The following is a 25,937-nucleotide window of genomic DNA, read 5'->3' as shown; positions in this document are numbered from 1 at the left end:
TGGTCTCTAAGGAGGTAAAAAACCACTTCGAAGAATATTTGGTAGGCCAATGATACGGAGTAGTGTACATATTTTCATATTTCGAACAAATTTCCAATCTATTTGGCTACAAATTTGAAATACCGAATAATTTAAAAAATACAGAATAATTTCAACTAACATGAGCAAGATCTGTAAATAATTATACTTGAAAATGTAATCATTAAAGACTAAAAATACGGGTCGGCAACGCGGACTGGGCAAGCTAGTAGTTAAACAATGAGGATTGAAATTTGGAGGATATGTTTTTGAAGAAATAATTCTAACAGGCCAAGGCCCAAAATATTAACTTTCGATTAGAAACTGTGTTCAAACCACTCAGAGAGAAATACTGGTGCATATATTTTGTATTTTATGAGAGTCGAAATTGTTCAAATGTTGACCCGGAGGCATCTGAAGTAGTGTTCCGTTTTAGTCTATTCTCATACATCATCTTGGGTTGGTGCATTATTGGGAAGAGGGAAATTGAAGGACAATCGAACTCTTATTTCACATAAAGATTTTTTTTTCCTTCGAGAATTACCGTCAAATTTGGATTTGGTCAAAAATTTTAATTAATTAAAACTCTTATAAAATGAGATGTAAGAGTCCGATTGTACACATTACAATATTTTTATTAACCCAAGATCTGCTGTGAAGATGAAGATACATGATGAAAAACTGCAACAATACCAAATGCCATAATTTTTAATTTTTATACCCTACACCACAAATCTTTGTCCGATTTGCCTTTTATTGCGCACCAAACGTGTAATATCAGTTCGAATAGTATGGAATTTTGCACGTACGATCAAATTGGACCTTAAAATAAGTATGCCAAATTTAATCGAAATCGGTTCAGATATAGCTATAGCTCCCATATATATTGTTCATCCGATTTGTTATTTTTGTCCTCCGCAGCCGTAATATGAACTATGTAACAACAATATTTGGGGAAATATATCAAATATAGCTCAGAAATACATTTGCTAAATCTTATCGAGATCGGTTCCGATTTGGATATAGCTCCCATATATATTTTTATCCGATTTCAAATTAATTGTGCACCAAATGGGCAATACAATCCGAATTTAAAAGACACAAATGCTTCGGCATATTTAGTACTTTGAACTTTAAATTATATTTATATTCATAGCGTGTATGATTTCTCCCATAAAAACTTTTAATTGTTATGCGGAGCTCTACTAAATTAGCAAAGTGGTGTAGGGTATCATAAAGTCGGCCCCGCCCGACTTTAAGTCTTTTCTTACGGTTTTTTTTTTTAATTTTATAGAATGAAAGCAAAAAATGTCGGAAATCGCATCAAATATAAGAATATGTTTCGATTTGTTCGAATTGGTCACCTTTAGCACGAATTATGGCCTTCAAACGGCCAATGAAACCGTCACACGCTGCCCGAATGTTGCTCTGCGGCATTTTTCAAATTCCCGGCGAAGTGCTTACTTGATGTGATAGACACTTTGGTATTTTTAGTGCCAACCTTGCTTTCCAAAATACTCCAGACACAATAGTCCAACGGATTGGTATCCGGAGATTTTGGTGACCACTGTGTGCTGGAAATGAAGCGAGGAACCTCATTTTGTAACCATTCTTGGGTGGCGCGTGCTGAGTGCGATGGTGCTGAGTCCTGTTGGAATGTCCAAGGTCTGCGGCCAAAATGTTTGTGTGCCCAAGGCTTGAATACACCCTCCAGAATATTTTCGCGAAAGTTTTTGGCACACCACCATCACCATGGCCGGCGCTTCAGTTCTGGTGGCCAACCGAAGGTACACATTTTCAGTTGACCTCCTTGGCAAGTAAACAGATCATTTTGTTTTTTTTTACAAACTGCTGGACAACGAATGTTTTCTCATCGGAGCGGAGAAAACCAATTTCGGCAGTTCACCACTTTCGGCCAAGCGAAGCAACTATTTAGCTCTTTTGAGTCTATTTTTGGGGTGTAAGTTCTTGCACTTTTAGAAATTTCAATGGCTTTACCCCGAGCTCATTTTTCAATATTTGCCGACTGGAATATTGCGATATGTTCAGCTCATGAGTCATTTTCGGCCACTGCGATGCGGGTTTCGATCAAGACGCTTCTTTACTTTTCGAATCATTTCTGCTGATGTTGCTGTTGCTGTTTTCTTCCGTCCACTTCCTTGACGTCGGGCTACGCTACCAGTATCACGGTAACGAGCGATGGTACGAGACACAAAAAATTTATTCACATTTTAATGTTGGAGTGCTCTTACGATAGCCACTTGTGGTTTTCCAGCCAAATATAAAGAAATCACACCATCACGCTTGAATTCCATCACGTATAACTTTTTTTCTAGAAAATTCTCACCAAAATGCTTTTGTACGCTTTTAAGCAATATTATGAGCTGTCACTGGAATAATTTTAACAGCTGTCGGACTAGTGGCTTACAAATAACAGCAGTCAAAAGTTAGTTGCAGTTTTTATCTCACTCTGTATATCGGTCCACTCGTTCTGGTACAGGATTGTCCATATTCGACGGACCCATCCGGCAACGCCATAACTTTTGACAGAGATGTCACATCGCTTAATGACATACCGCGTTTGAAGCGTCAGTCCAAGCAGATTTTTACCATGAACCAATACACACCACGCGAAATAGTTGAAATTTACATTCAACAGAAGAAGTCAATTGTGAAAACTCAACGTGCTTTTAAAACATTAAAAAATGTGAGAAGTGCGCCTTCTAAGAACATCCCAAAAACGCCGTTCTCAGCAGTTGGGCATGGCTCGGTCCACTTTACAACGGAATGTTGTTTGCGGACAAGCCTCGTCGATTGGAATGGGCTCAAAGAGTCATGGGTCCGTCGAATATGGGCAACCCTGTACTTCCCCCACAAAGGGCCAAAATTTTGAATACCCATGAAGCTCATAAAACTCGAAATTAACATCCGATTTCATTCAGACTTTGAACATCTCAATATTTCCATCAACACTAGATCTGTGTTCATTTAATTGATGATTTATTTGATGATTCTAACAACATTATTCATAGGAGTTGTTTCAAGTTTAGTATTTGAATATCGTAATGACCAACATTTTTTATACAGATGAAAGTCTTCGTATAGGCCCCATTATGGCGGCAACTCCCCATCTTCGGTATTTTTATGACTTTTGCAGTATTTTTCAACGATTGTTTTTTTAATTTCCAACATTCTTCCAAATAGTGGAGGGTATTCAAAGTTCGGCTTAGCTGACTTACTGATTTTATGTGTTCCTTCTTGATTGCTATTACTTTTAAAATAATTTTCCAAATCAAAAATTTCAACCCAATATCACCAAATGTTTCGCATGCAACAACGCTGAATTATTTTTATACGAAAAACCTCTCAGTTTAAGTGAGATTTTTTTTTTCAAAATAAAATATAACAAACCTGTCACGTTGACACATAACATCCTATGAATCGACGAATGGCTGATTGAAAGTCAATATTTTATTTTTTAAGAAAATTCCGTTATGACATGTTTTTGCTGGGAATGTTTATTTGTTGCACCAATATTGTCTGTTATGTTCAAAATGGTGCGTGTGTGCCTGTTTTCGTGCGACGATTATTGGCGCACTACCATCTGTGAAACAATGAGTGATTGACCAAAAATGCAGGTGATGGATTGATTGACACAGAAAAGCTTCTTGAACATATGTATACTTGTTTAAACAACTGCTATATGTTTGGTGTTATATGTATGATGTACTGCAATTAAGTCACCCAACAAAAAAAGTCGTATGCATTCACAGTACAGTGCACACGTACACAAACAAAGGCGAATAATCCATGAAAATTTGCCAAATGAACGGCATGCAGTGAGGTTTTTACTGAGGTCATTGTTCGATCTATAGATGTGCCAATTTTGGGGTAGTCATATTGGAAGCGATTTTAATTTTTACAGGAAAAAAGGGTACGTAATTTAATAATCGGACTGTCTATGCCAGGAAAAAAATCTCCTTCATTTTTATACCTCCACCATACTATGGTGGGTATATTAACTTTGTCATTCCGTTTGTAACTCCTCGAAATACTCATGTCAGACCCAACAAAGTATATAGGTTCTTGATCAGCGTAAAATTCTAAGTTGATTTAGCGATGTCCGTCTGTCTGTTGTAATCACGCTATCTTTCGAATAAATTGAGATAGAAGGCTAAAATTTTGCACACATGTTTATTTTTCCAGTAGGCAGGTTAAATTCGTAAATGGGCCATGTAGGTCCACATTTTCATAAAGCCCCCATATAAAGGTACATCCCGATATTCGGTATTTTAATGATTTTAGCTACATTATTCACCGGAATTGTTTAAAATTTGGTTTATGAAGTTCGTAATGGATACTACTACCTATGACAGAAAATTGTCTGTGCAGGTTCAGGCCTTCGTATAGCGCCCATATAACGGTACCTCTTGATATTCGGTATTTAAATGATTGTAGAGACATTATTCACTGGAATTGTTTCAATTTTGGTGCTTGATGTTCGTAATTGATGCTACAGCCTATTACAGAAAATTGTCTGTGCCGGTCCACATCTTCGTATAGGCCTCATATATCAGTACCTCCCTAAATTCGGTATTTTGACGAGTATAATTCATAGGAATTGTTTCAAATTTGATATTTGAAGTTCCAAAAGGAATAGTACAGTCTGTGCAGGTCCATGTCTTCGTATAACCTCCATATGTCAGTACCTCCCTATATTCGGTATTTTGATGATTTTAGCGACATTATTAACCGGAATTGTTTCAAATTTGGTATTTGAAGTTCGTAATGGATACTACAGCCTCTGACAGAAAATTGTCTGGCTGGTCCAGGTCTTCACACAGCTCCGATATAACGGTACCTCCCTATGTAAGATATTTTGATGATTTTAGCTACATTATTGACCGTATATTTCAAGTTATCGAATTTGAATATGGTAATGGCTTATGAAAAACAATGCCTTTGTAGGTCTACGTCGTATAGACCCCAATAAAACGGTTATATTCGGTACTTTTAAAATTTAAACAGAATTTTTTAAGGATTTTATTTTTTGAAAATTTCCAAATTCATTAAAAATGGAAAATTAAACTAAGGTCTTTTTTCAAATGTTTCAAATGTGAAAGTAAAAATAATACCCCATTTCCAAGAAATATTTCATACACTATTGTTTTAAGATATATCAAAAATATTGAAACTTATTTAGAAATTTTCTCTCGCACTTACTTCAGTATTGTCATTTCGAAACAGTCCCTTAATTTGTTTAAACTTTTAGCAATTTTTTTTTACCAACATCAAAATATTTTTGACATAAAATTTGTATTTTTGGTAGCAACTAATTTTGCCACGGAATTTTTTGAGTGTTTCTATTTTTGTGCGGTTAAAATATGAAGGAAAATCCATTTTTATTTTATTGATTAATAACTGAACATGCAACCATATGAAAATGTACAAGATAAACGAGAGACATATGGTTGTTGGCAAAAATTCTCATTGATTTTTGAAAAAAAGTTTTCATTTTCGTGGCTTTCGTGCGTTTTTTTGCCAATTTTTAAGATATTTTGAAGGGTGCGCTACATGAGCAGCAGAAGTATATTTTGTTTTTTTTTGTGTCGTTAGGAATAGAACAGTTTTATTCTAAATGGTTAAAAATATATTTTTACAATTTCCAAGCCTGGGATAAAACCAGTAAAAAAAGTCAAAAGTCGGGAATGGCCGGCTATATGATTCCCTACACCACTATGCGTATTTAGTAGGGCTCCCGTAACAAAAACCAGTAAAGAAAGTCTTAAAGTCGGGCGGGGCCGACTTTATGATACCCTACACCACTTTGCTAATTTAGTAGAGCTTCGCATAACAATTAAAAGTTTTTGTGGGAGAATTCAATCATGATTATAATTATAATTTAAAGTTCAAAGGACTAAATATGCCAACGAATTTGTATCTTTTAAATTCGGACTTGTATTGTCCATTTGGTGCACAATTATTTTGAAATCGGATAAAAATATATATGGGAGCTATATCCAAATCGGAATCGATCTCGATAAAATTTGGCTAAGATATTTCTGAGCTGTATTTGATATATTTCCCTGAATATCGTTGTTACAGAGTGCATATTACGGCTGCGGAGGACATAAATAACAAATCGGATGAACAGTATATATGGGAGCTATAGCTATATCTGAACCGATCTTCACCCAATTTGACATACTAGCTTCTAGACTCAATTCAATCGTAAGTGCCAAATTTCATCCCGTTTGGGCAAATATTAGACGTTTGATGCACAATCAAAGGTAAATCTGACGAAGTTATATATGGGAGCTATATCCAAATCTAAATCGATCTCGATAAAATTTAGCAAATGTATTTCTGAGCTGTATTTGATATATTTCCCAAATATTGTTGTTACAGAGTGAATATTACGGCTGCGGAGGACAGAAATAACAAATCGATTGAAAAATATATATGGGAGCTATAGCTATATCTGAACCGATTTCGATCAAATTTGGTATACTTATTTTCAGGTCAAATCTGATCGTACGGCAAAATTTCATACTATTCGGACTAGTATTACACGTTTGGTGCACAATAAATGGCAAATCGGACGAAGATATATATGGGAGCTATATCTAAATTTTGACCGATTACCTCCAATTTCAATAGGGTTCGTCCTTGGACCAAACAAATGATTTGTGCAAAATTTCATCTGTATAGGGCAATTAATGCGAACTGTACTTTGTTTACAAAAATACATGGACAGACGGACAGACATCCATAAATCGACTCAGACTGTGATTCTATGCAGATCATCAAAAGGAACTATGGGTCTATCTCGTTTCCTTTTGCCTGTTACAAACAAATGCACAAAGACATAATACCCTGATCACCTTGTGGTGTAGGGTATAATAAACAAGTAAAAAAGAAGCTAAGTTCGGCCAGAACAAACGTTTTATACACTCCACCATTTGAAGAAACTTAGAAATAGTATTTCAGACAAGAGCTTTAGGAGCTTCCGTAACAAAAAAGGGAATCTATGTGAAGTAGATCATTCCAACTATGAACCTCATTTGAATGCGTATCCTGGCTTTAAAATAGTCACAATTTGGAAACCATAAACGGAAAGGAATCTCTATTACTAAATATGACTTCGATAAGAATAAATATTAAAAAATATTTATAGGAAAAATAGATCTACGGGACCTAGTTTTACCAAAATCTATCCAATTTAGGCTGATATAACATATATGGTGAGCAATTACCGTAAAATCGAATGAAGACGTATATCGAAAATTTTGTCGGAAGTATTTTAGAACTGTATCTTAACCAATCTTGACAAAATTTAAAACACTTATTTCTGAGCTGTACCTGATATCTGGTACCAACTATCATTTTTGTCGAATTTATATCACGAAAGTGAGGGACTTAAACATCAAATCGGATGAAACATATATATGGGAGCTATAGCTATATCTGTACCGATTTTCGGTCGGATGTGCCAGGTCATTTAGACCTATATGTGCCATTTTGTGGTTGAAAATATATATGAGAGCTAAATCCAAATCTGAACCGATATCGATAAAATTTGACAGAGGTTTTTTTTCGAGCCGTATCTGATGCCCGATACCAAAGATGATTGTCATGCATATTACGCATTTGGGCTACTTTTAACCCCGAATCGTTTGAAAGATGTACATGGGAGCTATAGCTATATCTGAACCGATTTCCTCCGAATTTGGTGTACTCGCTTCTATACTAAATTAAGTCGGATGTGCCAAAATTCTGGTCATTTGACTTATATTGACCATTTGGTGCACGATTAGCCAGAAATCCGTTGAAGGTGTATGGGAGCTAGATCTGATCCGATTATCACCTTGAGCCACCTGCGACCTGCATTTTGTTCATAAAAATACATGGACAGGCGGATGAAGATCCTCAAAAGTAACTATGTAACCATGTTATAAACAAATGCACAAATACATAACACCCGTACCAGTATGTGGTGTAGGGTACAAAAATTCATCAATCACAAGCTGACATTTTAAATTCAAATATCGTCTTGACTCTGCGTTTTGTAGGGTATACCAATATTTCATTGAACCATATAAACCGATTTTCACTTGCGTTCTGTTTTTTTTTTGTTTGTTTTTCCTTCTGCCTTAAAAAAATAAGAAAAATCAAAAGACAAGGAAAATGTTTTTATTTACTTTTGCTGCCGAATATATACATACATATATAAGTATATGGGCAATGGATGGCTGATGATGATGACGACTTTGGCCTGATGGTGCGGAATAATGATGACGACGACGATGGTGTTGTTGTTGATGCCATCGCCGCCGCCACGGACAATGAGAATGCTGTGTGTGGGGATGTTGAGTGGGGTGGTGTTGTCGAATAGGAGCTGACGATGCTGCTGATGCCAATGCTGTTGTGGTGGTCTATCTGATGATGGCACACACAAATGTTGCCTCTCACCGCTTTATTGCTTTGCTGCTGTTGCTGTTGTGTGCATTTTCTTTATTTCGGTTTGGCATGATCAGTAAATTCGGAAAAAATTGAGTTTCTTCATTTTCGGTGATCAATTGTGTTGGGATGTTTTTTTTTTTTCATTTTTTTTTTTTTTTTTGTTTTAATTTTTCACTTGTCGTTTTTGTGTTTTTCTTTGCCGTTTTTCTCTGCCCAGCAGCTGTAGAGTGGTATTACGTCTCTGCTCTTTTAGTTATGAGCGAGCGACCGACCGACCGCAGCCAAACGCTGCTGATACGCAACGTGACCATAATCAAGAGATTTAGTAAAATCAATGAATGCTAAAGGCAAAGATGAACGCGCGGCAAAATTGTGAAGAGCAAAAGTAGATTTGGAAGAAAAAATAAAATTTATATATATTGAAGAAGAAGAAAAAAAGATTCACAAAAAAAAAAATTAAAAATATTACAAAAAATTAAATAAAATATTTGAAAAAAATTAAAAAAAAATAATTTTAAAATTATTAAAAAAATGTGTTAATTTTATTTTGATTATTTTATTATTCCCATAAAATTTCAAGCAAATTATTATTTCCCTGGTGTTTATGTGTGTTTGTGTTTTTTGCCCCGTACATAAATCTTGGCGGAGGAGAGAAATCTGTTTCAGAGTTTATAAATAAATAATAATAACAACAAATAAAAAAAATGTAGAAAAATCTTCGTGTTGAAAGTGAAATCTATTTCAAATTTATGTGAAAATCGTGGAAATTGTGAGGCAAATCATCAAAACGTTGTGACAAAACGAAAAGAGTTCTGCCAAAAAAAAAAAAAAAATCTTGTCAACCAAACTAAAGCAGCAACAAAAAACACATCTACGCAAAATATTGTTCCCCAACCAATCTCGATTTACCCGTTGTGCCAACATTTCCATTTTCTCCCAGCCAAGCGCAAAAATTGTCCAATTTCGCTATCCCAGGAAATCTTAGTCATCTCTCGAGAGATTTTCCGTCGTGTTTGTTTTTCACGTTGTTTTATAAATTCTTTCAGTCGCTCAGTTCGGACTCGTTTCGTTTCATGTGACACAAGCAAATATTCCACCAACTGTTGGTTGTCAATTTTCAGGAATTTTTGTTTTGTGTCATCGTCATCTTCGGTTACGGTTTATGAGTGCGTGTTCGGAATTGTCATGTTTTTTTTTTTTTGCCTTAATTTTTTTCCTTTTTCGTTTTTGATTTCCAATCAATTTTTCTTGATGTTGTTTTAACTCCGAAAATTTAGTTGAAAACGGTTTTATTTTTAAACTGCAGAAATTTAAATTGTAAACAACGAAGAGTTCATTGGCGTTCCAACCACAAAGGGGCCCATGATTATAGCACATGCATGGAACGACGCACAAATAGTAACGACACTACAATCTATGGTGTTGCAGCCAAACAAGCCGATACAACTCCATCGAACGCAGACTCGAACACACCATTCTACACACCGCCATTGGCCTCGACCTCAGCCCTAGCATCCACACTGGCACCCACGCCCCTATCCCTCTGTGCCGTTGAAGATATGGCGGCAGCGCCGTCGTCGTCATCTTCGCCATATCCCCTGATGAGGGCCAATCCCGTCAATGTCTCATTTCCCCATGCCAGCGGTGGGGGTAGCATCAGCCTTAGCAGTGGCAGCAATAGCAGTCTCAGCTGTTGTGCCAGCAACAGCAACAGTAAACAAAATCTAAACAACAGTTCATTAACACTGCCAGCATCGCCGGTGCCTTCAGCTGATTATGCCAGCAACAACAACACCAACACCACCACCACAACATCTATGGCATGTTTTTCTCCAGCCAGCGGTCCAACGAATTCAACAACATCTTCGTATCACACAGCAGCACATGCATTGCCGGCATTAATGACGTATAACAATAACAACAACAACAACATGTGCGGCAGTACCTGTTCTAATCCAAATAAACAATGTATTTTTAATTTAACCAATTCACCACCTATCTCGCCGGCCATAACACCCGAACCACATCTCATGAAATCTTTATCGTTTTCAACGCCAATATCTTCGACTGCTGCACGTCCGAAAATTTGCCGCAATTCTAGCCGTTATAGTTTGGGTAATTACGCCGTTACACCAGCTGCGGCAGCCGCTGCATCCAACTCTAATGGTTCACATGTGCACCCACGGCGCAGCAGCCTCTGGCCCGAAGCCTTAATGTTGAATACTCGAAATTTAGCAACGAAGGAGAATGAAAAACGCTCATCAAATTTAGGGGTATGTAGAAATGGTGTTAATATGGTGTTAGATTTAAGTAACTGGATACGTGGGATGGATCATAAGATATTAGATATATTTTAATTATGAGGAATGTTCCGACATATTAAATCGGAAAAAATTGGTGTTTCATTGTAATACACAACATAAAAACTTATTTGCTACAAATTGATATTTTGGACCTTGGACGTTACTTAGTCCAGAACGGTCCAATTCAAAAATAATAGAATTTCTAATTTATGGAAGTCTTTGAGGTCCACTTTTAATTTTTATAAGGGAAAGCACATCGAAATAAAGATCTGGTATTAATTTGTACCCAGTATAGAAATATATAAATAGCATAAAATTCTACGTCGATTGAGCCATGTCCGCCAGTCTGCGGAATTATTCAGGCTTTCGAGCTGAATGAAGTAAGGCTCTATATGTCGAGGTTTTTGTATAGACCGCATATAACAGTAACCTTCAGATTTAAGGTGTTGTGAGCTTCTTAGTCGTAGTTTTAAACCGAATCAGCTGTAAATTTGTAGCATATAACTGCAAATTCTGATATTCGGTATTCTTATGAGTTGTGTTAAAATTTTTCAAATTTTTACATAGTATGGAGGATATATTAAGTCTGTCAATCCGTTTGTTACTCATTGAAATAATCATTTGAGACACAAACAATGTATATATGTTCTTGATCAGCGTAAAATTTAGCCCTGTCCGCCCGTCTGTTTTAACACACCTATAGTCCAAACGACATGTGATCGGAGGCTACAATTTTGTATAGAGTTTTCTTTTTTCTTCAATAAGGTTAACTTCGAAGATGAGCCATATCGGTCAACGTTTTCATATAGCTCCCATATAATTGTACCGCCCCATATTCCGTACGTTGATGTTTTTAGCCCCACTTTCTAAAAAAATACTTTGAAATTGGGTATGTAGACTTTGTAATGGGTTCTACCTCATGTGACACAATATAATATATATAGGTCTACGTTCTCGAAAAACTCTCGAATATCTTGATGATTTTAGTCACTTTCTAATGGAAATGTTTAAAATTGGGTTTTTAGATTTCATAATATTTTCTACCTTCTGTGACAGAACGTTGATCATATATGCCCACGTTTTTCCATAGCCTCCATATAGAGGTAAGTCCCTATATTGATAATTTTAGCCACATTTCCTTACGATTTAAAATTCGGTATTTAGATTTTATGATATGTTCTAGCTCCTGTGGCAGAGTACGGCCATCATAGGTCCTAAAGCCCCCATATAACTGTACCTTCTTATATTCGGTATTTTGGTTATTTTAGCCTCAGTTTCTAGCGGATTAGCTGAAAATTCGGTACTTATAGTTCATAATGGATTCCATTTCCTGTAGATATACTTTATCTATGTCCACGTTTTCGTATAGCCCCGATATAAATGTACCTCCCAATATTCATATTTTTTAGCGGAATTACTTTAAATTCAGTATTCCGTGATGGGTTCTTCTGCTTATTCAGAAAAATCTTTTATAATTCCCGATTTTCGGAATTGTGATGATTGTATTCAATTTTTTTATTAATTTAATTTGCATTAGATGTTCCAAATAAGAGAAGTGACGCACACCTCCAGGGCATTTCAGCATTTACAGATATATTTTTCAATTGGTATAGGGCCCAGCCGAACTGAACTTCTTTTTGAGTTGTTCATTTTTAAATGTGGTATTTCGAGTTCGTATTGTGTACAACCAAAAATTGGTTATACATTTTCCCTTAACGATATTCGGAAATTTGAAATTTGGTATTGCAAATTCTTAAATATGGAGAATATATACCGTTCGTGTACTATATCAAGGCGCTTAAAGACAAATTTCGTCAGTCACTTTTTAAATGATGAAAGGTTTAGTACTGTTGTTGTTACTTCAAATAGTCCACATAGGTTAACATTTACCAAGAGACCACAAAACATGTCCGACCTACTCGGCCTAGTTCGTAATGGGTTCTACCACCATTGGCAGGGTATTGTCTATATTTGTCCAAATTTTCCAAAAGCTCACACAGAACGTAATGGGTTCTACTTCTCGTGGCAAAACAATGTCTGTATGTATCCATGTTTTCATCCATATTAAATTTGTTATTCCGTTTGTAACACCTCTAAATATTTGTCGTATACCCTATAAACATATATGTCCATCTGTTTGACTGTCTATTCAAATCACGTCTAGGATGGTTGGTATTGAAAATTAGATACATCGGTCCACGTTTTCGTATAGCCCCATATAATGGTACCTACCAATATTCCATATTTTGATGATATGTTTTTCACATTTTCCACGAAATTGTTCCAAAATTAGAATTGAGAGCTTGCACTGGGTTCTACCGCTGTTAGTTGAACAACGTTTTACTAGAGCACCCATACAACAGTACTTTCGCATATTCGGTATTTTGACGAATTTGACATGTTTAAGGAATTTGTCTCAATTTTAGTATTTGTTGCTTATAATGGGTTCTATGGTTACAGAACATTGTGTATGTAGGTCTAAATTTTTCTATGGCGCCAAGATAACGTTACCTCCCGATATCCGTTATTTTGGTAAGGTTAGTTTTTTTTTTATACCCTACAACACTATGTGTTGGGGGTATTATAAGTTTGATTGGGCCAGAATTTATGTAACACCTCGAAATATTGGTTTCCCATATAGGAAAGTATATATGGATCTTCCTAGCTCGCCGAGCTGAGTCGATCTAGCTATGTATGTCCGTCCGTCCGTCTGTCCGTCTGTCCGTCTGTCCGTCTGTCCATGTTAATTTGTAATCACTCTACAGGTCGCAATTATGGTCCGATCTTCACGAAATTTAGAATGGAGGTGGGGCTAGGGTCAGAATAGAACCCTATTTCTTTTGGAGATGATCGTCAAATGTTTTGGGGTTGAAATGGACCAAATACTGAAAAAATTTTGGATTTTGCAGTAGCTATACAGGTCGCAATTATAGACCAATCGACGCGGAATTTCGCATGTAGCTAGAGTTTAGGGCAGGGAAGAAGCCTACCAAATTGGGTGGTCATCGGATAATATTTAGCGGGTAAAATAGACCATATCTTTTGTGTTGAAAAAATTCAAAATTTTTCATTAAACCGCGAATATTTTAAATCCCGGCGAAATCACAAAGCCATGACAAGGTTACTTCTGATCTTTACATTGATGTTATTATCCAACAAATCGGATATATAGCAAAATATGTGCGATATATATGTCTATCAAAGAAGATATGCTTGAAAAATCTCTTATATATCGAGAACGGCTGAACTGATTTCGACAGTTCTCATTAATTCAGAATCGCCTCTTGGCGGGAAAGAAAAAACGTCTAAAAAAATCGCATAAAAATATCTCTCTTAAGCTGAAAATATTGATTTTGTAACATTTTCTCACATTTTTTTAATTTTGTCATATTTTTGGCATATTTTCATTTTGAATTAAACATTTGGTAATATTTCTACAGCTAACAAAACTAAGTAGTTAGGATATCAGGATATCATATACAGATCGCATTTATGGCCCGATCTTTACGAAATTTTGCATGGGGATAAGATGATGGTCAGAGTGGGAGCCTACACTTTTTGGAGATGATCGCCATATCTTTAGGCGTTGAAATGGACCAAACAACTGCAAAATTGTCAGCAGGTCGTAATTATCGCCCGATCCTCACGCACATTTGAATGGGGGTTATTGGACATTGCAACAGTCAAGCAGTTTTGGATGGCCATCCAAAAATATTCAATGTGTGAAATAGTTTGCCAACTTTTGTAGACAAAATACGAAAATGTCCATTTCAGAGGCTTTTTGGAGAATTCACAAATACAGGAAAGACGCACTTCTGACTATTTCGTTACCGCTGATTTCGCTGAAGAATATAGTCAAATGTCTGTATCTCATATAGATGCGTTTCAGTCAAAAATCAATAAAAAATGTTAATCTTTTGCCACTTCTGAGAGATTATAGGTCTTTGGGAAATATTGGTTCCAGATCTAGGAAGACCATTTACGTGCAACATCTACCAAAAAATTGGAAATGAGCAAATTAGTTTAAGTTGCTATTATTCGAAATGGTTGTATTTTATTATTTGTCACAATATCTTGTGGAATTCTTTCGAGTATCTCGCCTATATAAACTGTATCGTTTATTATAGTGTTGTAGGGTATTCAACGGTCGGCCCCGCTCGACTGTAGCCTTTGCTTACTTGTTTTTTTTTTGAGTTCGTTATTTACAGTTTGTAATGCTGTCTACCTCCCGTGGCAGATTATTGTAAATATAGGTCCACGATTTCCTATAGCTCCAATGCAATTGTCCTCCCAATATTCGGCCTTTTTGGGATTATAGCCACATTTACTAATGGAATTGTTTTGAATTCGGTATTAAGAATTCGTGATGGGTTCTAGCTACAGTGGCAGATGATTTTATATTTTGGTCGACGATTTTCTATAGGCCCCATATGTCACATTTTCTATCGGATTCGTTTCGAAATTGGTATTAAGACTTTGTCACTGGTTCTGCTTCTAATGGCAGAACAATTTCTGTATATGTTCCCGTTTTACTATAGTCACCATTAGACGGCATCTTCGAATATTCGCAATTTCAAAAAGGTTTCCCCATTCTTCAAATTTGGTATTGTGCTTTCATAACTCTTTCTACTTCTGGTGGCCGAACATAGTCTGTAAAGGTTCACGTTTTGCTATAGTACCTGCTGATATATTCCTTATTTTTACCATTTAAGCCATATTTTCTACCGGATTTGTCTCGAAATTAGTATTTATCGTTCATAATGGGTTCTCCAAACCATTGTCCATATTGGTGCAAAATTACCACTGTACCCACAGATATTCGGGATTTTGATGATTCTAGCCACATTTTTCCTGCATTTTTGAATTTGGTAGTTAAAAAACATTTCAGTAGAAACTGCTTTGGTATGATCCCATATAACGATTCCAGTCCATTTAATGTATTTTAAAACGTTAAGTGTATTCTTCAACCGATCTCACTGGTATTTGCAGATTAAAGTGGAACATGTTTTAATCTGCATTAATTTATTTAAAAATGTTTATAGTCTACGACACCCTATAATAAATTTGATTGGTCCAAAAATCATATAACACCTCGAAATATTGGTCTGCGACATAGGAAACTATACATGGATCTTCTTATCTCGCTATGTATGTCCGTCTTCCTGTCTGTCCGTCTGTCCATGTTAATTTGTAATCTCTTAAAAATGTAGGTAGGGATCGGGTCAGAATAGAAACCTATTGTTTTTGGTATATAAAATATTTAGGGGTAGAAATGGACCAAAAACATAAAATTTTCCTGATTTTGCTGTTGCTCTGCAGGTCACAATAATAAACCAATCGACGCGGAATTTTGCATGGAGTTAGAGTTTAGGGCTGGGCCGAAATCTACTAATTAAGACGGTCATCGGACAATATTTCGCGGTAAAATAAACCATAACCCGGTCTAATCACATATAAATAATAATATAATTTAAAAGGCCACTTCTGACCATTATCGCGATTTTTATAGCCAAGATATCGGATATATAGCAAAATAGATACACTATATATGTAAACGAAAAATATCTTATTTATTTCGCTTATTATTCAGGAACCGCTGGTCGGATTTTCACAATTCTCATCAATTCTGAATGGCCTCACAGCGCCCATATTGTCTTACTATCCAGTTGTTGATATTTTGAACACCCAAGCAACAGATTTCAGATCTTTGCAAAATGTTCATAGTTATTTTGAATATTTTTGACACATTCTCACTAGCCATAAGTTTTTGCATGGAGAAGATTATAAAAATTTCAGCCTTGTCGCACTTGTCTTCAAGAAGTCCTGATTAAAAACAACCTTTTTATATCGTCCACCTCCTCATATGATATATAATATTGCAAATGGCCTATATCGACCTCATATGACGGTTCCCCTGATTTTTTTTTTCTTTTTTATACCCTCCACCATGCATAGTATGGAGGGTATACTAAGTTCGTCATTCCGTTTGTAATTCATCGAAATAATCATTTTAGACCCAACAAAGTATATATATTCTTGATCAGCGTAAAATTCTAAGACGGTTTAGCCCTGTCCGTCCGTCTATTGTAATCATGCTACAGTCTAAACGAATTAGGATAGGAAGCTAAAATTTTGCACAGATCTCTCTTTTGTCTACAGGCAGGTAGAAGATGGGCTATATCGGCCCACGATATCGTATAGCCCCCATATAACAGTACCCCCTCGATATTCGGTATTTTGACGATTTTACCCACATTTTTCAACGGAATTGTCTGAAAATTCACATAAGGAGTTCCTTATAGGTACTTTATACCTCGGAATAGAATCATCTATATAGGTCGACGATATCGTATAGCCCCCATATAACGGCACCCCCCGATAATCGGTATTTTGATGATTATAGCCACATTTTCTAATGGAATGGTCTGAAAATCCACACAAGGAGTTACTTGTGATTACTTCATTCCTTGAAAGAGAATTATCTATATAGGTCCACGATATCGAATAGCCCCCATACAACGGTACCCTCCGATATTCGGTATTTTGATGATTTTACCCACATTTTTCAACAGAATTGTCTGATAATCCACACAAGGAGTTCTTTGTGACCACTTTACCCCCTGACATAGAGTTCTCTATATAGGTTAACGATATCGTATAGCCCCCATATAACAGTACCCCCGTTATTCGGTATTTTAATGATTTTACTATATAGATTACAATGGTATTCTCTGAAAATCCACACAAGGATTTCTTTGTGAGCACTTTAACCCCTGAAAGGTATTTCTCTATATAGGTCCACAATATCGTATATCCCCCATATAACGGTACCCCGATATTCGTTATTTGGATGATTTTAGCCACATTTCCCAATGGAATTATCTGAAAATCCACACAAGGAGTTCCTTGTGGGTACTTTACCCCAGACATAAATTTGTCTATATAAGTCCACAATATCGTATATCCCCCATATAACGGTACCTTCCGATATTAGGTATTTTAAAGATTTTAAAAGAATTTTCAATGGATTTTATTTTTTTGAAAATTTTCTAATTCGTTCCAAATGGTGGAGGGTACTCAAAGTTCGGCCCGGCCGAACTTACTGCTTTTTTACTTGTTTTTTTTTAAGATTTTGGTCCCGATTTCCAAATATATCCGCTATAGTTTAATATTTAAGTTCTCATTGCTCAATTTTACATCTCGCAATATATATTCAGTGTAGGTCCACTGATATATTACATTTATTCAATGTTCCTTCATAGACAGCATTTAACTGGCATTAGTAAGATAACACAATATAGAAATGTCTATGAACTATTAGAATTAAAACTAGACGCGTTTCCAAACATGCTTTCACAAATATTTGTGGGACAAATCAGAATCGGATCTTCGACGTATTGTGTTACACTACGCCACTATGTATTAAGGTTTGATACAAAATATTTTCGACATAGTTTTATGGTAACAAAATTAACATATAAATGACAATATTTGTATATCCTACATACCCATACACATACACACACATACACCCACATAGAAAGTGTAACTTATTGAAATACAGGGAATTTGGTTAATGGTGTTTTGTCTGACATATGACGTAGAGGCCATTGCTGGGGCATAAAAGTAATTCACATGTCTCCAGAGGCATCCGAAACTGGCGCTCTCTAAGTACGGGACATGAATGTGTGTAAGTACATACGTGGACGGCACACACCTACAAATTTGCACAGTACATGTACACATGTGTGTATGTGTGTACATTATTTATATATCTTCAAAATACCAGCGTACATAGACTCACTCACGCACTCACTTTTAACCACACAATGGAACAGACATAGCGACGCATAGACTAACCTATAGATTTATGGTTGGGAGTTTTATTTAATTTTATTCTTTTTTCTTTTTGCTATGTACTCGGCGTATGTGTATTTTTAAATATTTTCACTATTTTCATTTGCGTTTCTCTTTTTATTTTTCTGTTTTTCTGTTTTTGTTTTGCCTTGCCTTTCTCCAATAAAAAATAAAAACAAAACAATGTCCGATGAAAGAAAATGTTTATGAAAAAGTACATGAATTGTATAAACACCAGCGTAAAGAAAACACGCACACGCTAAAATAGTGGGTCAAATATTGGAAGTCTGGCAATGGTTTTGAAAGAGAAAGGCTTATAATTTTCAAAATAGTCTGGCAGAAAAGGAAAGATTTGTTTACTTTTAACCCAGAATAATGTTTTATCGTTTACTGCTAATTGTTGACAGTATACTCGTAATAACTTGGTAGTCAGAATGGATGTATCAAAGGGTTTTTCGGAATCTGAGCTTAAAGGTTACAAAATTTTCTTAAATGATACTAAACTTCCAAAATGGTATCATTTGCTATTATGTGAACGTGTAAAGCTAAAACGTTGACATTTGTTATGAAATTTGAATGAGCTGTAATTTTAAAATTTTGTATTGAAGTCTATGTTGGTTGTAGGTTTGTAATAACGGAATGGTTTTGAAAATATGTGCCATAATTGTACGAAAAGTTCTCAATAGTACAATATTTGGTACAATTTGGTATTGGTTAAATCTGAAATTTGTTGTTAGATCGCTGTTCATGTGTAGCCTGTGGTTTCGGAAATATGTGCTTTAAATATACAAAATGTAGTAAATAGTACTAAGTTTGGTATTGGTTAAATGATTAGAGCTAGAATCTTGGAATTTGATAGAGATGTACGATGATTTCGGAAATGTGTAATATCATTGTACTAAAAGTTCTAAATGGTACTATATTTGATATTTGATAGATTGTGTACTACAATTCTACGAAAAATATAAAATGGTGCTATATTTCATATTAGATAGAATTCCGAAATTCGATATTAGATGGTATCGATGTTTCAGATTTGCCTGTGTTTCTTTCTAGAATCTTGGAATTTGATAGAGATGTACGATGATTTCGGAAATGTGTAATATCATTGTACTAAAAGTTCTAAATGGTACTATATTTGATATTTGATAGATTGTGTACTACAATTCTACGAAAAATATAAAATGGTGCTATATTTCATATTGGATAGAATTCCGAAATTCGATATTAGATGGTATCGATGTTTCAGATTTGCCTGTGTTTCGGAAATGAATACCATATTTGTACGAAAAGTACTAAATTTAGTATTCCATGAAATTCAGAAATTTGATATTTGGATTTCTGGTGATATCTGTGTTTGAGACTTGGTGGTGATTTGGAAATGTGTCCTATGTTTGTACGAAAAGTACTAAATTTGGTATTGGGTGTTGGGATTGGGCTGAAATCCTCAAATTTGATATTGAGGTCTCTGGTGGCATCTGCAATTGAGATATGGAGGTGGTTTTGTAAATGTATACCATAAATGTATGAAAAGTACTAAATAGTACAACTTGGTATTAGTGAACAAATAGTGCTTGAAATTTGAAATTTTGTATAAGGGTCGCTGCTCATGTGCAGCCTCGACATATGGAGGTGGTTTCGGAAATGTGTACTATATTTATACAAAATTTACTAGATAGTACTAAATTTGGAATAGGTTGAATGAATACAGCTGAAATCCTAAAATTTGATATAAATGAAAGATAGTTTTGGAAATGTGTACTATAATTGTACGAAAAGTACCAAATTGTACTATATTTTGCACAATTTGATATTGAGTAAACAGATAGTGCTTGAAATCTGAAATGTGGTGTCAGGATCGCTGTTCATGTGTAGCCTAGACATATGGAGGTGGTTTCGGAAATGTGTACTACAATTGTACGAAAAGTCCTAAATGATATTAAATTGGGTGTTGGGTAAAGAGGTAGAGCTGAAATCCCGAAATTTGATATTGAAGTATGTGTTGGTATCTGAAATTGAGATATGGAGGTGTTTTTGGAATTGTGTTCTATAATTGTGTGAAGGGATAGGACTGGAACCCTCAAAAAATGAAATTGAGGTCTCTTTTGGTATCTGGAATTGAGATTAGATATGATTTTTGAAATGTGTAATATAATTGTACGAAAAATACTAAATAGTACTAAATTTGGAATTGGGTGAAGGCATAGGGCTGAAAACCTCATATTTGATAAGGATGTCAATGTTGGTGTCTGCGGTTAAGGGAAGAAGCTGGTTTTGGATATGCGTACTATAATTGTACTGAATTGTATTAAATTTGGTAATGTGGGATATTATGGAACTGAAATCAGGAAATTTGACATATGGATAAGTTTTTGGGAAAGATAGTATACTTTTGTACGAAAAGTACCAAATAGTACAAAATTTGGATCATAGTTGTTGTCTAGGGTGTAGAGGTGTAGATTGTTTTGAACGTGCGTACTAAAGGTTAATAAGTTTGGTATTGGGGGAAGGTATAGACCTGAAATCCTAAAATTTGATATGGACGTCACTGTTGGTTTGTACGGTTTAGAAATGGAAACGTTAAAATAGTTTTAACAAAAAAATTGGATGTGGGTCCATAGTGCGGTGTCTTCCTATATCTGCCTCGGTAAACTTTAAAAATAAAGATATGATATTAAATTGGGTGTTGGGTAAAGAGGTAGAGCTGAAATCCCGAAATTTGATATTGAAGTATGTGTTGGTATCTGAAATTGAGATATGGAGGTGTTTTTGGAATTGTGTTCTATAATTGTGTGAAGGGATAGGACTGGAACCCTCAAAAAATGAAATTGAGGTCTCTTTTGGTATCTGGAATTGAGATTAGATATGATTTTTGAAATGTGTAATATAATTGTACGAAAAATACTAAATAGTACTAAATTTGGAATTGGGTGAAGGCATAGGGCTGAAAACCTCATATTTGATAAGGATGTCAATGTTGGTGTCTGCGGTTAAGGGAAGAAGCTGGTTTTGGATATGCGTACTATAATTGTACTGAATTGTATTAAATTTGGTAATGTGGGATATTATGGAACTGAAATCAGGAAATTTGACATATGGATAAGTTTTTGGGAAAGATAGTATACTTTTGTACGAAAAGTACCAAATAGTACAAAATTTGGATCATAGTTGTTGTCTAGGGTGTAGAGGTGTAGATTGTTTTGAACGTGCGTACTAAAGGTTAATAAGTTTGGTATTGGGGGAAGGTATAGACCTGAAATCCTAAAATTTGATATGGACGTCACTGTTGGTTTGTACGGTTTAGAAATGGAAACGTTAAAATAGTTTTAACAAAAAAATTGGATGTGGGTCCATAGTGCGGTGTCTTCCTATATCTGCCTCGGTAAACTTTAAAAATAAAGATTTTGAAGATTTTTTTTTTTTTTTTGTGTAAAAACAAAAATTTTCCTATCATTTTTTTTTTCGAAAAAAGGAAAGGCTTTTTGTTTGCAAACTTAAAAATTTGTGATGGTTGATTGCTAAAAAGGCTTAATTCAAGCTATTGGAACGAATATAAGATTTTAAGGAATCTAAGATTTTAAGTAGTGGGATCTGGCTAGTTAGAAAAGTGGTTATTCAAGATTGTGACTCTTTGTGCGGGAGGTACCCGATATCGTCCATCTTCATACCAGAACTTGTATTGGTAGAAATATTGAGTTGTCAGAACTTTGAAGAGAATTTAATGAGCGTTTCAGTTACTCGAAATGTTGAGCCCTTTGTGAGGTAGGAACGAGAAGTAGTGTCCTCATACAGTCATATATACGCCAGATCTTCTTTTAGTAGGATTATTGATATATTTAAAATTTGAAGAGAATGGAAAGCTTAGATTTTATTTTGTCCTCTTCGAGGGAGAGGTCCAATATCTTCCATCTTCAAACTAGATCTTATGTTGGTACAAATATTGGGATATTTGAAATTTCAGGAGAATCGGAAGCTCATTTCGCATTTCATATGGGTTTTGTTGTTCAAAATATTGATGCCTATGTGAGTTAGGTACCAGAAGGAGGAGGTCAATATATATATTTACACCAGATCTCTTATTGATAGAACATTTAGGTTGGCCCAATTAGAAAGAATCCGCATTTCAACTTTTATAAGCATCGCAGTTATTCAAGATTTTAACCTTTCGTAGAGGAGGTATTAGAAGAAGTGTTCCGTTCATTGTACCAGATCTTGTTTTAGTAGAAATATTGAAATGTTCAAAATTTGAAGACGATGGGACTTTTTCTGCACATTTTATAAGAAAAATTATTGAAATTTTAAAATTGAAAATACTAACCCTATTGTGGGGGAGGCACTAGAAGGAGCAGTCGAATATTGTCCATTTTCACACCTGACCTAGCACTGATGCAATTACTTGGATTTGCAAAGTTTGAATAACATTGCATGATATGTTCTCCTTCTTTGACGTAAATTATTGTCTATGATAATTTTGACTTTTTGTGGGGTAGATCGTAATAAAAAAAGCAAAAGCAGGACCAAACCGGAAGGACGCGCAGACACCTCTAGATCGATTCCAAATGTCATGAAATGGATTTGGTCCGAAGGAGCGAGGGTTTAAAATCGTTAATTCGGTGGGGCACGTTTTGGCCGTACCACATGATAAAGGGTGTTACTTTAAGTCCAATAGAACTTGAAATTGTAAAAAATAACACAAAAAATTAAATTTTAATCATTTTTTTTATTCGAAAGATTAATACTTGACATTAACATTTGAAAATGAAAAATGGCACCGCGGATGTTCTTGACGAAGTGCATTCTGGACGTCCAATTTTTGGCCACTTTTTCGAGCACTGCTGGCCGTATGTCACGAATAACACGAACAATGCTGGCCTCCAAGGCGTCAATTGTTGCTGGTTTATCAGTACAAACCAGTGATTTCACGTAGCCCCACAGGAAATAATCGAGAGGTGTTAAATCGCACGACCTTGGAGGCCAATTGACAGGTCCACTTCTCGAAATCAACTTATCGCCAAATTTTGATTTAATTAGTCGATGGTTGCGTTCGCCGTATGGCATGTAGCGCCATCCTGTTGAAACCACATCTCCTCCGGATCAATGTCATCGTAAAGATTTCCATTGACCGTAACGCTAGCTCCGGCCTCATTTTTGAAGAAATAAGGTCTGATGATGCCACCAGCGTGAAAACCGCATAGGGTGCATTTTTCTGGATGTAATGGAGTCTGTAGGGTCTCTTGTGGATTGGTCTCACTCCATATGCGGCAATTTTGCAAACCCGTTAAGCCAAAAATGTGCCTCATCGCTGAACACAATTATGCGATATAAATGGGTCATTTGCCAATTGCTCTAGAGCCTGATTTTCAAAGTAAATTTGGATAATTTCGTAGCGTTTTTCAAGCGTGAGTCTATTCGTGATGATTTGTCAGGAATACTGAAACAAATAAAAAAAAGTTTCATCAAAATTTAATTTGTTGTGTTGCTTTTTACAATTTAAAGTTCTATCTAGCTTAAAAAATACCCTTTATATAACCGCTGTAGCCATATGGTTGAGGTTGAAATTGCTGGAACCTGATTTCAGATTTAAAATTTGACATGATAGGGTTGCCTGATTTAAGGTGTTGTGCAGAGTTGGCTTCATTATTTTCTATGTAAATTTCATGAAAGTTGGTACTTCCGATTAAAAAAATACAAAAATGATTAGAACATGGTTTGATATCTAATATCTGATAGAGTTACCGATTGAAATTGTTTATTTTAAAGGATTAGCCTCTTGAGTCATCCAGTATTGATGAATGTTTGTACTTTAGATAAACACTACGAAACCATTCTTTTTTTTTTTGGAATTTGGTTTGAGATCAACGTCGAACAAGGAATCTCAACTTGTGGTGTTAAACCCGAATGTCCTTATGTGGGTCAAAAGTTACATTAATTCTAATTTTAGTTATGGATCGTACATAAGTTGTGCAATATTTGTATGCAGTAATTTCCAAATTTTTAGGGCCTCTAAATAAACTGCAAGTTGTTTTTCTTTTTTACAAATTTAATTATTTACATTAATGAAAAAATTTCTTGCCATAAAATTCCCATGAAAATTACAAAAAAGTTTCCCCAAAACAATATTCACAGCACTTGAACCCAACAGAAAAAAAAACAAAAACAAAAAAAAAATAAAAATAAAAAGCAAACGTCAAAATTAGACAAATAAGCAACAAGAGTGAGTGAATAGTTGACCAGACGGGCGCTTCTATGTTCGTTCAATCAACCAGTCAGCCACCCAGCCAACCAAATATTCAGCCAACCATCCATCTATTTTGTGCCCCGTTCCGCGTAAATCGTATGATGCAAAAGGAGCACAACTGCGCCTCTGATCTGCACAGTAAATAGTGCGATGTCTTGTCTATTTTTAAAACTCATAAATAATTTTCATTTTTAAACATTTATTTTATGTTCGTTCATTCGTTCATTGGTTTGCTCGTATCTGTTCTATAAAAACAATGAAATTTTGAATTGTTGCTTATTTTGGATATTCACCATGCTGATGGTGAGGGTGATGATGCCAACAGCGCCGTCATCATTTTCCCAAAAAAATACTTTCTTTTTTCTCTTCTTCTTGTTTGCGAGTGAAGGAAAACGAATTACCCTATTGGTGGTGATTAATTTGCAAACATATTTTATGGCAGTCGAGTAGTGAATATTGTGCATTGTATTGGCTCGAACCGTATATAAGGTGTTAATGGAAAATAATTGAAAAACAAAATAACAGCATTGTTTTGAAAATACATGCTATTGAGGGTGTTCAAAACATTTGATTTTATGATTAAATTAAATTTAAACGTTTCACTTAACGTTATAAATTGCATTGCCATTAATCAAATGAAAATGTTTAAAGATTTTGTGATGCTGCAAATTAGTTAATTAAAATGAATTAAAATCAATTGGAAAATTCAAAGGAAAACAGTTATGTGAAATTTCGCAACCGGAAATCAATGATTATCAATCCCCGATGTTCGAAACATTGATGGGAAAAACAACGCTGCTTTGGAATTTAAATTTAAAATTTATATTTTTTTCTCTTTTTTTAAAGTATCCATATTATGTTCGTCATAATTATGGCTTATATATTGAAATATATATTTACTAGCATGTGCACAATACTTTAAAAGCAAAAAGTCCCCCTTAAAATTTTAGATTTGTTTCAACAGTTCGTGTTAGGCCTTTTTATACCCTCCACCATACTATGGAGGGTATATTAACTTTGTCATTCTGTTTGTAACTCCACGAAATACTCAGGTCAGA

General features: G+C 35.2%; 1 protein-coding gene across 17 annotated transcripts in view; it reads left to right on the top strand.

Annotated features, from left to right (window-relative positions):
• LOC101899720 (small conductance calcium-activated potassium channel protein) overlaps nt 1–25,937 on the top strand; it is a 725,164-nt gene that overhangs the window by 300,900 nt on the left and 398,327 nt on the right. The window contains exons 1-2 of one of the 17 annotated variants that reach the window (XM_011297242.3): nt 8,681–8,866; nt 9,759–10,754. The exons of 15 other annotated variants lie outside the window; for them this stretch is intronic. In XM_011297242.3, the coding sequence (XP_011295544.1) occupies nt 9,861–10,754 (894 nt within the window). In that variant the 5' untranslated portion in view covers nt 8,681–8,866; nt 9,759–9,860. Of the gene's footprint in view, nt 1–8,680; nt 8,867–9,723; nt 10,755–25,937 lie in introns of those variants that run through there. One more of the 17 variants, XM_011297241.3, reaches the window with a different exon arrangement.

Source organism: Musca domestica, unplaced genomic scaffold, assembly GCF_030504385.1.
Source record: "Musca domestica strain aabys unplaced genomic scaffold, Musca_domestica.polishedcontigs.V.1.1 14, whole genome shotgun sequence".
NCBI lineage: Eukaryota > Metazoa > Arthropoda > Insecta > Diptera > Muscidae > Musca > Musca domestica.
This window is presented reverse-complemented; position numbering and strand designations above follow the sequence as displayed.